Source organism: Catharus ustulatus, chromosome 1 (genome assembly GCF_009819885.2).
Source record: "Catharus ustulatus isolate bCatUst1 chromosome 1, bCatUst1.pri.v2, whole genome shotgun sequence".
Lineage (NCBI taxonomy): Eukaryota > Metazoa > Chordata > Aves > Passeriformes > Turdidae > Catharus > Catharus ustulatus.
In genome coordinates this window covers 112581122-112597465 of record NC_046221.1, presented here as the reverse complement: position 1 = coordinate 112597465, position 16344 = coordinate 112581122, and the positions used below count along the sequence as shown (strand labels likewise).

Sequence of the window (16344 nt, the reverse complement as noted above, 5' to 3'; positions counted from 1 at the left end):
GCGGGGCAGCAACGCCACGACTGCGAAACCTTCCGGGTCCCCCCCGCTTCCCCGCGGCCGTCAGGCGGCCCATTGGCCGGGGGTGACCCGCCTTTCCGGTGATGTCAGCGGGGCGGCCGCGGCCTCGCCGGCGGGCGGAGCCTGCCAGGGAGCCCCGGCCCTACCCGCGGGTGAGGGACAGCGCCGGGCTGGCGGTGACGCCGAAGGGGGAAATAAAATAACTGACGTTTGTTTTTGTCTCGGGCAGTAACCAAGGGAACCGTGGGAGGGGAAAAAAAACCCCAGCAACCCAAACAGTGTGCCAGCGGCAAAACAAATGGAGGAAATGGCGTCCAGAGAAGGGTGGCGGAGCTGGGGAAGGATCTTTGAGCACAAGATGAGGAGCGGCTGAGGGGGCTGGGGGAGTTTAGCCTGGAGAAAAGGAATCTCAAGGGTGACCTTATCGCTCTGGAACCTCCTGAGAGGAGGCTGCAGACAGCTGGGGCTCGGCCTCTTCTCCCAGGCAACAGCGACAGGACCAGAGGACACGGCCTCAAGCTGTGCTGGGGAGGCTTAGATTGGACACTAGAAAGAGTTTCTTCAGAGAAAGGGTGGGTAGATTGGACTGTCCAGGGAGGTGATGGATTCCTGGAGGTGTTTAAGGAAAGACTGATGTGGTACTCAGTGCCCTGGTCTAGTTGACTTGGTGTTTGGTCATAGATTGGACTCAATCTCAGAGGTCTTTTCCAACCTAATTGACTCTGTGATTCTGTGAAATGAAGTAGTTGGCATTTGTTTTTATTTCAGGAAGTTGCTGAGGAAACAGGAAAAAAATACAACAAATTAACCAAACCGTAAGCAAGCAAATGAATTTGATCCAAATCCTGTACATCACTGTAGATACAAGTTTAAATACTTTGTATGTAACCTGTTGCCTTTTACAACTCAATTTTGTATGTATTGTTTATCTGGAAAATAGTATTTTGACTAAAATACCATATTTCCAGGACAGCAGCAACAGCATAGTCTTTTGCTACAACACATTAGGTCTACTTTAAGTTTCCTTAAAGGAAGGAAGCAATGCCTAGAAATCTCCTCTGGCCTGGCTCATCACCAGCTGTTGAAAGTATCTGCCATCAAATGCATGTCACAATCACTGTTGATAATCTGAAAACCAGCCTAGGAAAGCTGGGTGGCTGCAAGGGCAGAAGTGGTAAGGGATTCTGTACCCTCTGTGGTATCCTCCAGCCTGCTTGGACTAAGTTCCCTGTTTTATATCCAACAAAGCCCATACTGCCAGGAAGGCTCAGTACAGGCCATTCATATCAATTCTCAGCCATGCAAGAATCAGCTTTGTCAGCCAAAGTTCCTCTCATTTGTCCTTAGCAACCTGCAATGACGTAACACATTACAATCTCCTAAGACACTGTTCCAGAGTTCATTACCCCAGAAAGTTCCCAGCTAAAAGACAAACATTTGGAAGAGGGTAGGGACCTGGACTTGTAACACAGCCTGCAGGCATGACACAGGCTTGTGCCCCAAAGGCTCTATGGAATTATAGAATCCTTTAGGTTGTCGAAGACCTTTAAGATCATCAGGTTCGATGGTTACCACAGCACTGCCAAATACTGGCAAGAGTGGCTTTGTCTGGTGATGCAGTACCAGCATGTTTCTTACCCTCTCTGCACTTAGCCCTGGTGAAAAGAGATTATTTCTTTCTCTTTGCAGCTGCCTTTTGGGGTATGAAGATTACTGCCATGCTTTCTTCTAATCTTCTTTGTCTAAAATTAGGTTTTATGTATGAGCAGAATATCAAAACAATGTCCTGCTGCCCTGAGAAAAGTCATTATTCTTGCACAGCTGTACAAGTACTGATTAAGAAAATGGGTTTTAGTAGGTTTTGATTCAGAAAGACATGAACAGTGACCAAATATTCCTATGTCTTGTTATTAAGCTTTTAATTTTCTAAAATAAGTCTTCTATTTTAGTCTCTCAAATATTTCCTTATTAGGCCTTGATCCCATGACCTCTTATATGAATGATTCAAGCATTGAACTGAATTGTGTTAAGAAGAAATGTTCTGTGAAGTGATGTGTAAATAAAATAATTTGCAACACATTCGTACCTCCCAATAAAAATAGTTAAAAATCTAGATAGAGCAGAAACTTCCCTTCATATTATCAAAATAATTCTAAAGCTGCATAGTGATTACTTTGTATGTAATTAAAGTCAGTCCTGGTAAGCAACATTAGCAGAAATTTACATCTTCATTCTTAATCCCTCACTGTAAGTGGCCTACAAGAATTCAAACCCACCTATTTATTTGGCTGTAAGAAAACACATCATCTTTTCCCAAGTCTCCCACTTGTACTAAGGAATACTGGGAAAAGCTCAGAGATATCACTGTAATGTTTTGCATGAAAATGATACCCCACTGTAATAAAAAGTCAGAAGTACTCCTACTGCATGTTTATGTTAGTCTTTGTAGATATCTATAAACTTTACTTACTCTTTTTTAAAGCTTTACAGGCTGAATTTGTGGCGCAATGCAAAGTGTGCCTTCGTTTGCCAGATACTCATTTGACATTTGTATATAAACAGGTGCTCTGCAAAGTGGAAATGCTGTATCACTTAGCCTGCCATCTCTAACACATCCATTACAGTGACTCAACAGTGATCTGTGTGAGCCTGCTTGGACCAAACATTTCAGCACTGGAAATCGATGTCTGTGTTGGGCCACCACCTTACAAACCAAATAGGATCACATCTGATGCACCAAAATACTTGAATTTATCTTGGTGCAGGTCAGCTGTTCAGCTGTTGCACTCTGTTGACCTTGTCTTTGAGGCTAAACATAGCAGGTTAGACAGGCTCAGTTTATGGCCTGGATTTGACCACTTAGTGCCTTTCCCCCTCTTTCCCTCCCTGGTTGAAGCCATGCTCATAAATAAGGTTCCTTATTTATGCTGCTTTGCTCTGTCCTCTAAAAAGGGAGTGTACGTGTACAGAGAGGGCCCTGTACTTTGTGTTATCTGAGCAAAGTTGAGGTAAGGACTGACTGCAAAGATAGGGCCTTGCTAATACCAGGACTAGGAAAAACAAGACTTACCTAGGCCATAATAAAAGATCACCCAGTAACCATGACCTGACAGGGTGTGTCTTTCCACCGCTTTCCACCTGCCTGGGATATTTATAGTTCACATGTCACCAGTGAATCATAGGGTCATAGAATAGTTGGTTGGAAGGGGCCTTTAAAGTGAGCTGTCTAGTCCAGCCCCTCTAATAAGCAGGGACTTCTTGTCATGAGTAGGAGTGGGAGCTTCAGACAAAGTTTTTTAGAGAAGCCCTTCATGGAGCCATGAGGTGCAGAAAGGACCCACTTGCTTTCTAAATTCCTTCTCAGAGAGGAGCCAAGGTGCAGCTGGATCCAATCTTAACATCAGACTGTCAGTGGTTTAAGAAATTATAGAGGTGTGATTGAACCTTTGTACAACTTCGTCCTGTAAGATAAATGATGGCAAGCCAGATCTATTTATATAAAAATGATCCATTACGATAAATTATTAGACAAAGAGATCTTAATCAGAATTACTTACTACACACTATAGAAGATAAAACTATTAGGATAGGATGCTACCAAAGCAATTTTGTTAAAACTAGCAAAAAGAAATAGTTATTAAAGCAGAGATTGATGTTACTCACCCATTCCAATGACCATGGGCAAAATCTCTTTTGCTCACTCAGCCTTAAGGACTAACTTTGAGGGGTGTCCCCACCCAAAGGAGGAATCTTCACACACACTCCAAGAAGGGATATGTTAGAAGAACTTAACCGCATGGAAGTGGACTGGACTTTTACAGAGTAAAGTGACTGATTGCCAGTCATATATCTCCAGGTCAGCTTAGCAGCTTGTCTGCCAAATCTTTACCTCACTGTCAGGATGTTAATTGGGAGTTGATGTGTCAGACTGGTGTTACCATAATTCAACACCAAAACCATGGGATGTCCTCTCTCAGTCCACCACTGGACTGATAGCCTTGTAAATAGGGCATTGTCCAAGTTACTTGACCACATTCCAGGGCAGAGCATCCTGCTAAACTTCTTCAACTAGATCAGGTTGCTCTGAGCCCCGTCCAGCCTGTCCTGAAACACTTCTAGGGATGATGTATCCACCACCTGTTCCAGCATCTCACCACCCGCACCTTAAAAAATGCCTTCCTTACATCTAGTCTAAATCCAGCCTCTTTTAATAGTTCAAAGCTATTCCCCCTACTACTACGTGCCCATGTAAAAAGTCCCTTTGCAGCTCTCTTGCAGGTCCCCTTTAGGTACTAAAAGGCTGGTGTAAGGTCTGTCCAGAACGTCCTCTTCTGCGGGCTGAACATCCCGAACTCTCCCAACCACTTTTCACAGGAGAGACGCTCCAGCCCTCTGGTGATCTTTGCGTCTCCGGACTCGCTACAACAGGTCTTTCCCGTGCCGAGCGCCTGTGGGAGCCGGACGCAGCGCTCCAGGGGGGTGTCTCGCGGGCAGAGGAGAGGGGACGATGCCGTCCCTCCCCGGCCCGTCGCGGTCCGGCCGCTCGGGGCCCGGCCCGGCCGCCGGGCGGCAGCAGCGGCCGCGCGGAGGCGGCGCCGCGGAGCCGACGTGTCCCTGGCGGGCCGATGGCCGCCGCCCGCCGCGCCGCGCTCCGCGCACACACATGTATTTGAAGAGGCCGGCGGGCGGCCTCGCCTTCTGCCTCTTCTACCTGGCCTCCAGCTTCACCAACAAGGTGAGCGCGGGCGCGGCGCCCCCCGGGCTCGGACGGGCCGGGCGGGGCGCTGGGAGTGCGGGGGCGCTGGCTGCCGGTCCCGCTGGGAGCTGCGGGAGCGGAGGGCGAGGGAAATGCAGGGATCCAGGAGCAGGAGAGAGCAGAAAGAGGGGGGCCTCTGCTTTGCCTGCCCTGCTCAGGGAGAGCCGGAGGACCAGCCCCTCCCGGACGGGAATACCCCACGAGTGAAAAGTCCGTGGCACTCCAGCCCGCCGCCCATCCCAGTGTGCTCCCGAAACTGCGGATCGGGAGCCGATTTCGTTTTGCTCAGGGTGTGACATCTTTAGCTTTCCACGGCAGATAAATTCCATTATTGTCTTGTTTAGGAGGGCAGGGAGGTTGTCATCATGTCATTCCCATGAATGAAGTGTTATAGACCCAGAAGTTATGCTGCACTGAAAGTATCGCTGATGCTGTGTGCATTTCATTATTGGGTGCCTGGCGCTCATTCCCAAAAGAAGATCTGTTAAGTAGAACAATGATATCAACTATCCAAGGGGAAAAAGCGAAATATTCAAAGTATTATTTTAGTAGTGAAACAAATATTAAGTTCCATGGCAACTTCGTTCCTTTGACAACTTAATTAACCCAGGAATTAAGGACAAGAGTTTTGTTTTCCACTGTGTTACAATTTCTTATTAGTGTTGCTGAAGTGTGTGAGCAGAAGCAGGCTGAAGATGGCCACATTGTGAATAAAATGGTATCATTTGAGCATAGTTTAAAAGTAGTTTTTTTACTCTAGGAGGAGTAACTGCTCTGTGCTATCCAACTTGTCAGGGAGCGTGTCTGTATTTCTGGTGCAGATTTCTGAAAGAAAAAAAATATTGGTGAAACAACCAGGGTATGAATATTCTGATGGAGGATTAGAGAAAAGCAGCATTTCAGAGGCGAAAATGAAATATTTTCTGGGCATTGGCCAGTGGTTTCTGTTCCAAGACACATTTGGCATTAAGGATGCCCAGACCGAAGCCCAGACATGAAACAAAGTTGTAGAAAGAGATAATACAAGTGATTTGACAGACTACTGGGAACAATAATTAGTTAAACAGAAAGGGGTTAAAAGAGCTGCCAGGTTGCATCATGGATTGGGAAGGGTATTTTTTTGGCTTAACTGTGCTTGAGGGGAAGTCGTAGGGACATTGACATAGGGCCTCCATTTTCAAACCTGGATGTAGGTTTTAGTGTAATAAAGTTAAAAATAACCAGAGTATAGACCTTTCAGTTGTTGTGGGTGGTGTGTCAGTGCAAGCAGGGGTACAAACATATGTAGGTATATCATCCTAATTTAAAATGCACGTGGCAGTTCTGACAGGTGTATGTGTAAAAGGACCTGTTGTGAATCAACATGCCTTGTCTCTGTATACTGATGCCAGCTTCTTAGTGACACCCCCTAAACATGAAAACTGGACCTTGCAGGGTGCTCAGCACTGTTTTCTCTCTGCTGAAAACTTTCAGCTTCTCCTTTTGCCCTTGACAGCTTCTTCTGGCTCCTGGAAGGAGGTTTTATTTCATCTGAGAAAGCTTCAATCCTTCTTCTCCTTTGCAGAAGTTGTATTTATATACTTCATTACGGGAAGTTGTTCAACCTGGAAGACTTTTATTTATGCGTCACATTTGCATATATATGTATTTAGTGTGAAGTGACACTAGCGTCCATACGTGCAGGCCCAGACAAAACAGGCTAAAGCAATGACACAGATTTTACTTTTTACCCCCATGTATTACGCCTCTGATGGACTTTATGGGCTGCTTAATATTTTACACAAAAGAGTGTGTAAGCAGAATGTTAAGTCTGTAGGATACATTAATCATAAGGAGACAATTATATTAAGATTAATGCTCTTGGTCCTGCCAAAGATTTCTTCTTTCATATGATATGATTTTAATTGACTGATGCTTATGGCTTTTTGTTCCTGTTAATCCTTTTTCATTCGGTGTGATGCATGGACTGAGTTCAGAAAGTGAAAATGCAATTCAGATGACATTGCTCAGTGTGTCCACTCTATGCCTCATGTGCTTTAGTGTCTGTTACCTTCCACAGTGCCTAAGGCAGCACCCTGCAGTTCTGGCACGGGAAGTGTTGTTTTAGGTCACTCAGAAAATCGTCAGCAAAGGGATAGGCAAAAGAAGATTTAATATTAAAGTGAAATCATGGCAAAGTTTGTTGGCGAGGTTCACTCTACTACCATCAAATGCTACATTATTACATCATTATTACATTACTACACCATTACATCTACAGCATCATTATTAGATGGTTAAAACACAGAGAAAAATCAGACTAAAATCAATCAATCAAAAAATCAATCAACCTAAAATTGTCTACATGGAAATAAGAACACAAAAGGCTAAGGATAGAAGGGAATGAGACACACTGAGTCACAGCATTCATAGTGGATCTGCTTGCCAAGTCCCAGATTTGATCAATGGTTTAGTCTAAAGGTTTTAACAGCACTTAAACATAGCAGCTCTTAATCAAAAGCTTAATTTAAACAGTTTAACAAAAGATTCATATAGAATTTAATATGACAGTGACAGGCCTATCATACTTACAAACCTAATGTACTTAAGAATCAAAAAGAGCAATATTCATAATTAATTTGCTAGAGCATATCCATATTCACACACAGACCTAAAGGAATATCTACAAGGTATACCCAGGAAAAATTCCTCTCAAATTCAGTGAAGTACTCACTTTGGGTGTCCTTGCATCTTCTTCACAAGCAAAAGGTTGAGTCTCGAGGAGTGGGTGGTATCAGCCCATGATGCATCATCATCCTTCAGAGATTTCCAAGTGTAGCAAGCTTGGGAGTTTGCTGGCTCTAAGAGTTGTTCCACTCAGAGAGAGGTTGCTGGTTGCATGCTGCTGTGGTCCAGGAGAGCTCAAAGGGTCTCACTCAGGACTGCTCTTTATAGGGTCACATGAGATTTGGGTTTAGATTAAGTAACTTTCTTTCCTGGCCTCAATGCAGGTTGTTCAATAACAGAAATGTTGTTCTACTTGGGTTATTATACAGGCAAGAAAAACAGTCTTCAAGGCTGTTTGTTAAAAAGCAGGAGCTTGTTGGACAGCATTAAGTTCCTGAGAGCAGACAGTGTTTCTGATAACTCAAGTGGAACTCAGCCCAGATGCTGTTCATCAACATTGAGACCTGTCAAGCATTTCAGAGAGCATAGTGCAGCCTGATGAGGGAAGGGGGAGGAAATACACCACAACAAGCAAAAGGACTAAACTTTTTTTTTCTTTTCTACCAAAATAAAAAAGAATGAAAACCTTTTGTGTATGTTTTGTTTCTTGTGATTTTTTGTTGATATTATAAACTGTGGATGTTTTATGTCCATTAATTTGCTATTTGTTTTCCAGTATGTCCTGTCTGTCCTGCAATTTACCTACCCTACCCTTTTTCAAGGGTAAGTATGGTTTTAAGAATTGTTGTTTGAAAAATGACTTTAACATCTTGCTGTTCCATGCTGAAGCTAACTTTACTCTCTCTTGTCCTTACTGCTTTTTGCTGTCTAGAGAGTGTGCTTCATGAAACCTTAATAAAGCAGTCAATAATGTGTCTTGGTTAATTTTTAAACATTATGGAGGTGATGTAATTGAGATATATAGAGTCCATAATTTCCCATTTTCCCTAAAGTCCTAAGCTTCAGCATAGAAAAGTAGAAATTACAGTACAGCCTCTCTTCTTTGGAAGAGAGGAAAATGTGGAAAATGTGTAGTTATGGCGCACTCTTTTGCTGTGCTAGAGAAAACCAACCTTAAATCCATCTTTAGGCGTTCACAAATGCAATGTTGCTTCTTTTCATGCTTAGCCTTTGTTGTAATTCTGCATCACAAGTCACTATCATATCTTATTGAAGGTAATGAGAAATTTAATGTTTTAACAAGTGTCCATACATACCATCAATGCTGTTGATGAGACATCTAGTGAAAATCTGGCCTCTTAGAGCCAAGTCTTCCTCCATTTCTGAGATTATGTTTAAACCTGCAAACTCTGGATATCTTTAGTTCCTTTTCTGCTGCTTAGCATGACTTACATTTTTGCCTGACTTGCAGTCTCAAGACTGCAGTCAACTGTAGGAACAATTGCCTTGGGAATCTCCACTTACTTTGAATGTATTCAGCCCAATTAGATATGCAGTGAGTGCTTTCTTCAGTTTTGGCACACACACACAGAGACTGTCTCTTGCACAAGGTTTTTATCATATGGGGAGAGGGTTTTGAGTAATTTGTGCAAAATAGATGTGATAAATCAACAGAAAAACATATTTCAATGGCAATCAACTGTTTTTTAGCATCTGTGTTACCACAGTTATTTCCTTTTTATATTATTAGGAAGTGTATTTCAGCATCCTAATATTTTTTCCATAAATTCTGGCTTTTAAAAGTGATCTTTCCTTGAAATTTTTTAATTGGCTCAGATACGCTTTTATTTAAACCTATAACAGATGAGCAAAGAGGAAAATAATGTAGTTCTCAGTTCATGCTGATACTGTTAATTGTCCTTGGTTCCCTGTATAATCTAAGGCTATACTGCATAGTCCTAAGCATCTGAAACTGTCCCTTAAAACCTGAGACAAGAGAAAATTCTTCACAATAAAGTTGATGGGATTTCACCACTGGCTTGGATAGAGCATAGTCAAACCGGCAGCAAATGTGAGGGAAACCTGGCTTTTAAACTCTTTATGCTCTTTATCCAAAAAAGATAAAGTGAGCTGTGATAGTAGCATGGAATATTTGCCACATTCATGTGGAAAATGAGTCCACTCTTCGCTGACAGTGTCCAGCTGCAATAGCACTGCATAGAGTGAATATTTGTTTGTTTGTGAATGTTGAAGATTTTGAATAATTTCTTAAATTAATTGCAATGAATGGAAATAATAAATAAGTCCACTTCTATACCTGTTACGGATGTTAATGTCATTCAATATTATAATACAATATCTCTGTCTGAACTGTGCGAGATATTCAAGGAATATAACCCAAGAAATATGGAAAACCTCTCTGAAAACCACTAGCTAAGGAAGGAGAAAGCTGAGAACTTATTTTGAAGTGTAAAAGAAATCAGTGTGCATTACTTGCTACTTATTACTTGCACATATTCCCCAGGCCTCACATATTATTTCCTAGTGTCATTCTGTTTCAGGTGGCAAACATTGGTGGGTGGACTTCTGCTTCACATCTCCTGGAAGCTGGGCTGGGTGGAGATAAACTTGTGTTCAAGGTACTGAATTGGTATCTGCCAAATGCTTATTTTCTGTAGCTGGATTACAACATAGTTAAGTTGGTCATGGATGTTATTAACTGGCTAAAATAGAGTTTGATGTGTGTGAGGGTGTGGGTGCTCTACTTCACAGATGTAGAAGAGAACTCACATTTTAGGTAAATGGGTATTCAATGATGCACATTTAAAATGACTACTAATGTAATGTGTATTCAATTTAACCTTGGTAAGACAACCAAAAAACCCTTACTGAAAATAATAAGGATGTCTTATTCAAACATCTGTCCATATCTCTTCTCCAGAGTGTTTATTAGTATTGTAAGAGAAATATTGGTAATGTTAGTTAAGAACATTGACACAACCTTCTGCAAAACCCTCAGGACTGTGAAGTCTACAAATGTCATCTGCCTTTCCCTGACAACTGTGTCTCATAAATGGGGATTATTCGCCTTTTCCTAACTGACGTTAACCAAGACACTCCAAATTAAATTGTGCTTTGTAGACAAAGTTCATCTGCTTGAACTGAGTGTGACATCACAATTCAGAAGAGTTGTCATACTGTACTCTGCTCAGGTGGATCCATTCTGTAGCATGGAATACAGCATCTTTTTAATTGTGCAAAATGCTATCATTTAGAAGATGTATGCCCACGGCAATAATTGGATCTTCATCTACTAAAAACCTTCCTCAGCAATGACCTGAGTAATGTGACTTGACTCTGAAACTGGATGAGTTTGGGCTAAATGACTACCAGACATCCCTTCTGATGTAACTTTTTCTCAGTGATTCTGTATTAGCAAGTGTCGACTGATGAACTTTCTGTTTGAGATTCAAACAGTTGGCTTGAAAAGTTGAATCTCCTCACTTGGAATGAAATCTGTGAGTATGTCAGAAAAACCAGGCTGTGTTCTGTTTTCATGTCCATACAAATGATTACATCCCCACGGAAATATAACTGAGGTTGTAAATGAAAAGAGAATTCAGTTTCCTATTTCATAGCTGCAATAAACTGAGGATATTGTAAAAGCTGTCAGTGACTTTGGCAGAGAGAGGATTAGGGTGCAAACCTTGCTCTACTGGCAGTTACTGATACATATATGAATTATTATAAAATTTACATTTTTAATGTAAATATATATTTTGTATTCACAAAACAGTCTAGAAGAATACAGACAATGGTAATGTCCTTTTATAGCTCAGCTTTTCATCACTAATGATTACTTCTTCCTCAAATTGAGGAAGTTGTGGTTTTTTTCCCAGCTTGGAAAATATACTTTTGTCTTTTTGTCTAATGGGAAGTCATTAAAGAAAATAGAGGACAAGAACCACTCATTGATGTTTTTGTCTAAGAAAGGCTTGGATGAAAAATTAGTTCATATTTTGACCCTGGAGACTTGAGGCCACTAGATGTCAGCACACTGTAGGGAAAGAGGTTTAAATCCCTCTTGAGAAACCTCTTCATTAGCATAGTTAATACAGAATACCTTTTCTAGAATAGACTGAATGGAATAAGAAGAATTAATTTATATGCTTTGGCTATAATTCATCCAGCTATTTAAGCATGAGTTTAAACCTGCCTGTCTTCACAAAGATTAGGCACATACTTTAATGCTTTGCAGAGGTGGATTTGTAATATTTATCTCCTGTATTAAAAAAGACAAACAATCAAAGCCAAAATAAAAAAAAACAGCCTGAAAACCTAAACATGGAAACCTTCTAAACCTCCAAAGCGCTACCAACCAAAATACTCATCAGCAAACAAACAAACAAATATAATGTGCAAAGGTGATTTTAATGCTACCACTGGGATACGACATTTCCATCCCCCTTACAAAATATCTGTCTCTGAATCCCCTCTTAGTTTGAGGGGAGAGTTTTGTCTATGTGTAGGATACTTAGGAATGTCATAGCCAGTCTTGGGTCTTGTCATGCTTCAAATAATGAGCTGACATCCATTTGTTTGTTTAGGTCACAAAGTCTTGATTTTTCTGTCACATGGACTGATCTCATGTACTTTTGGAGCCACTTCAGGTTATGCCAAAGTGTCTCAGCAGAATTAAATTATTACATAGAGATCATTGCCCTTTGGTTTAAAGTCCAGAATAACCGCACTATAAAGATCAAATAAAAACATGTTATTTGGAGTAATCTCACTCAGGTTTTGTGGATAACCTGCTTCTTGTCTGCTTCCTCCCAGGACATGTTATAAGGCACTCTCCATCATTGCTTCTAAACAGCAAATGTTGACGGTCTGCAAAACTTTTATCCAAAACAAGGGCTCTGTGGGGCACAGAGGAACATGCAGCATCTGCATAAATCTTCCAGTCTGCTGCCCAGCTTCTGTCTAACCCTTGTAGGCACATAAGTCTGATGAGTTCGGCTTGGCATTTCTTGTAGTGCTGCATTTCATCCACAGCTAAGCAGCAGCTCAGAGCCCTTCTGTAAGTGTTGTTTGGGGGAACCTACCCATTGCCTATTGTGGAATTTGGATTTAGCCCTAAAAAAACCACAAACTCATCAATTCTTTCTCTATTTTGCATGTACATCACTGTACTGCCAACATGAGAAGCTGTTAATTGGATTACATACAAGACAGATTGTTGATGCTGACACGTTATATCAAACATCCGTGCATTCTCTTTCAGTCCTGAAATTCCCACTTGGCAGCGTAAAATTCTACCCTTACATCATGGAAAAGGCATCTGAAGCCCTTTTCCATTGCACTTTGCAGAATTGCATTGGAGATTAAGACATATTTGGGATTCCTACAATTTAGTGGTGGGGAACATGAAAGAGTGATATTTTTATGTTCTAAATTAAAATTTGGTTTTCATTGTGTGTTGCTTTTATCTTCCCAGACCCACTTTCTTTTCTTCCCTCCCCCTTTCTTCAATTTGTTGCTGTTCAAATAGTGTGGGGGTATTTTTGTTGGTGTCTGATGTGAATTCATTGGTAATGAGCTATGACAGTATTCAATCTTGGTCTTGATGAAATTCCCGTTGAAGTCAATAACCTCAAAAGAAACAGTATTTTTATGAAAATTTATGGTGACTAGTCAAGAAAACCCAGAGCAAATATTTATGCTAGTGAACAGATCTACAGATTATTTTTGTGACCCTGGAGTTTTGATTATCTTGGAAAAGTATATATACATAACAGAGGAAATGTGATATTTATGGTTTTTCCCTTGTCTGTGATTACATGAATCTTTGTGCATGTTTTATCTTTGTTCATACTGTTCTGATTTCATTGTTTAGTTGTCTGTTTTCTTATGTTCCATGAAGTGTGCTGGTGTACCAGTATCTTTAATTACTTTTCAAGTCTTACATGTTAATAGGAAGTGTAATGCAAACTAAGGAACTAGAAGCAGTTTGGTTTTGTTTTGAGAACCAGCACTGCCCACTAACACTTTTTCCACTTTAATTCAAAGCTTGGGAAGAGTGAATGGGGCAGCCATGTGGCTATTCCTTTCTTCCCTTGCCAAAAACATTAAATTATTCTCTCCGAAATTTATCACCTACCTGATCTCTTTTTTTCTCTTAAGTAACAAGATCAAAAATAGGAAGGGTGCGACTTCTGAAGCCCCTGCTAGAACCGAAACCTGAGCCGACTGCAGGAACCGTGGCTTAACATAAAATCAGATCAATCTGATGATTTCATTCCTCCATTAGTTGTCAAACTGCCTCTAGGAGTTTGGCTTAGTTAAAGGAATATCATTAGGAAATCTCAAGAGATAGGCTCCCACAGAGACAATCTGATCTTTAGGAAGAATCTCTTTGTAAATCCGGCTGAGAAATTAATGTGTGGGTGGCCAAGTGTATTTGTACGTAATGAAAATTTGTGCTGTTGTTGCAGGTGAGCCATTTTATGCCTTCATTTGTAAGGTTTTGTTCCTTCCACAGAACATCAAGTAAATTAGTTGAAAAGTCTCCTTTAAAACCAATGGGAGTAATTTCTAAGGGAGAAAAAAAACCCCACGATTTTGGAGGGAGAGGAGCCAGGGAAAGAGTAAAACGAAAAAAAAAAAAAAAATCTGCAGTTAGTTCCTCTCTTGGATTAGACAAAAAGAATAATTTCTGACTTGGACTTCTTAGTAAATGGAGGAAACTGAGCAATCAGATACTGACTTCAATATGCACATTTGAAACTAATGTACATATATACATATTACTGCATTCCTTGCAAGCAACTGTTGCTTTCTTTATGTAAACAGAATGTGGTGAAATAATGGGATTTTAATTGTTTTCACAGATCTGAAATCCTGTCATGGCTTCCTGCATCAGTACTTTTTGTGGGCATTATTTATGCTGGCTCCAGGGCACTGTCTAGATTGGTAAGAAATGAACCAGTAGAAATCGGTTCTTTATTACCTCTACTTTGTAAACAAAGACCATTCCCTTCATGCATAGTGTTTAATGCTGTTCCTGGGTTGAAGGAGAAGGAGGGAGAAGGGATTTAAATAATAGATCCATTGTTAATGGAGCTAATGCAGTGGTCCAATCCTGATAAGTATCAAAAAGCATCTCTGTGACAGTCTGAAGCACTCAGCCTCTCTACAGAGTACTCAGTGTTTTGCTGAGCACATCCTCAGTGGTCTGAATTGTACAGGTAGGGAAGAAGCTGAATAAATCTGTAGCTGTAACTTCGCAAAAGGAGGAATGGGGTTGTGAGGTCTGTGGGAAATCCTTCCAGGAAACTGATGAAAACCATTTCAATGAGAAGGTTTTGATTCTTTACAGGATTTGAAAAAACAAATAGAAAGTTGGAAAGAGATTATGGGAAGGGTTAGATTACTCCATTTTATGATTCATTTACATCACAGTAATTTACCAAATGTTTACAGAATTTTAAATCTGCTTCCATGAAATTTGAATGCTTTATGCTTAAATTATATCGTCTTCCTTAAAAAAAGTAAAATAAATTAATAGCATTTATTTTTTAAAAATAACAATATTTTGCTGCTGTTGTGCAGTCTGCAAACTCAGATCTTGCATTAGTTCCCTTCTGCATTCTGTCAATGCAGAATGTAACCCCAGAGCCAGCTTGCTCTTGTCACCTCCTCAGCACCAAGGAGGATCAAAAGGGACTTTTTTTACCAGATTCCGATTGTAGTCATCCCTTGAAAATCCCCTTAGAGATACCGAGCAGGAAAGATCAGGAGGTCTCTGTTCTCGTAAGCAAGGTTGGGGGCCTTATCTTGGGCACAAATAATCTTGGGAGAGCACAGGCATGTGCTCTGAAGCCCCATGCTCCCACATCAGTTCTGTCTCAGTGTGAGTGCATTTACTTCCTCTTGCTTCCTTGTCAAAGGAAGTTCCATTGGGCTTTTTTGGTGTGAGGCAAGCAAAGTCCCCTAAGGAAAGCCCTGTCTGGAAGCACCAATAAAGCCTTGGCTGCAGCATCTTTTCTGCTTGCTCACGTGGATGGTGGAGGAGCTAAGAATCACATCCTCTCTGTTATTTCTTCTTACTTCCTGGTCATCCTGAAAGCTACTGTATTTACCTTCTGTTCCTGGTCATTCATGAGTGAACTGCACTGGAGTGGCAGAAGGGCTGTGAAGAGTTTTGATTTGTAATCCCAAACCTTTCTTAAGGTGCATCTCATATTTCTTAATGGCTTTTGTCATACATGAAAGGGGATTTAGAGATCTAATTCTGTGGCCATTTTACAAGGCAAGACAAAAGGACAAACAGTCTTAAGCCATAATTATTATGTGCTGCCTTGTACTGGAGCTAAATTCAATCCTACGTAGGAGCTTTACTTAGAATAACTTTGTGTACAACAATTTTATGACACAGCGAGAATGAAAGTGGACTCTCCCAAACTCATAGCTGAATTGGCTCATCTCAACAGCATATTTTAATTAAGTGGGTTCATTCCTAAAGCAGAAATTATGTGTACTTTTATTACCAAATCCAAGGGGACCCACTTTCAAACACTTCTGTATACTGGCAAAGCTACAACTTTAATCTCTGTTTGTGCCTCTTCCCAGAGGTGCTGGCAATCTCCCCAGACCAAGGATTCAGGGCTAGAGCTGGAGGAGGACTGGGGTGATTAAAAAAAGTATGCAGAGCCATGAGGGGATATTTGTGCAGTCTATTCACCCTGCCTGCCCAAACAGTAAACCTTTCTTTTCACAAGCATTAAGCTCACTCACAAATTTAAGAAATTCTTGCATCAAAGGCAGTAGACATATGGAGAAGGTTAAGTGGGCTAGGCAAACTGGAGCCATCGCTGGCTCCAGAATACATTTGGAAGAGCCAAAAGCAGAAGAGAGGAAAGAAAAACCAAAAAAAATTGCTTTCACAAAAGGAATAACGTAAA

At 41.0% G+C, this 16344-nt stretch overlaps 1 protein-coding gene across 3 annotated transcripts in view; it reads left to right on the top strand.

The window, feature by feature from the left end:
- Positions 1–4626: 4626 nt before the first annotated feature.
- Positions 4627–16344, top strand: part of TMEM241 (transmembrane protein 241) — a 56371-nt gene continuing 44653 nt past the window's right edge. For 2 of the 3 annotated variants that reach the window (XM_042779345.1, XM_033078608.1), the window contains exons 1-4: positions 4627–4753; positions 8157–8203; positions 9943–10020; positions 14272–14353. In XM_042779345.1, the coding sequence (XP_042635279.1) occupies positions 4682–4753; positions 8157–8203; positions 9943–10020; positions 14272–14353 (279 nt within the window). In that variant the 5' untranslated portion in view covers positions 4627–4681. The remainder of the gene's footprint in view (positions 4754–8156; positions 8204–9942; positions 10021–14271; positions 14354–16344) is intronic. The other variant, XM_033078610.1, reaches the window with a different exon arrangement.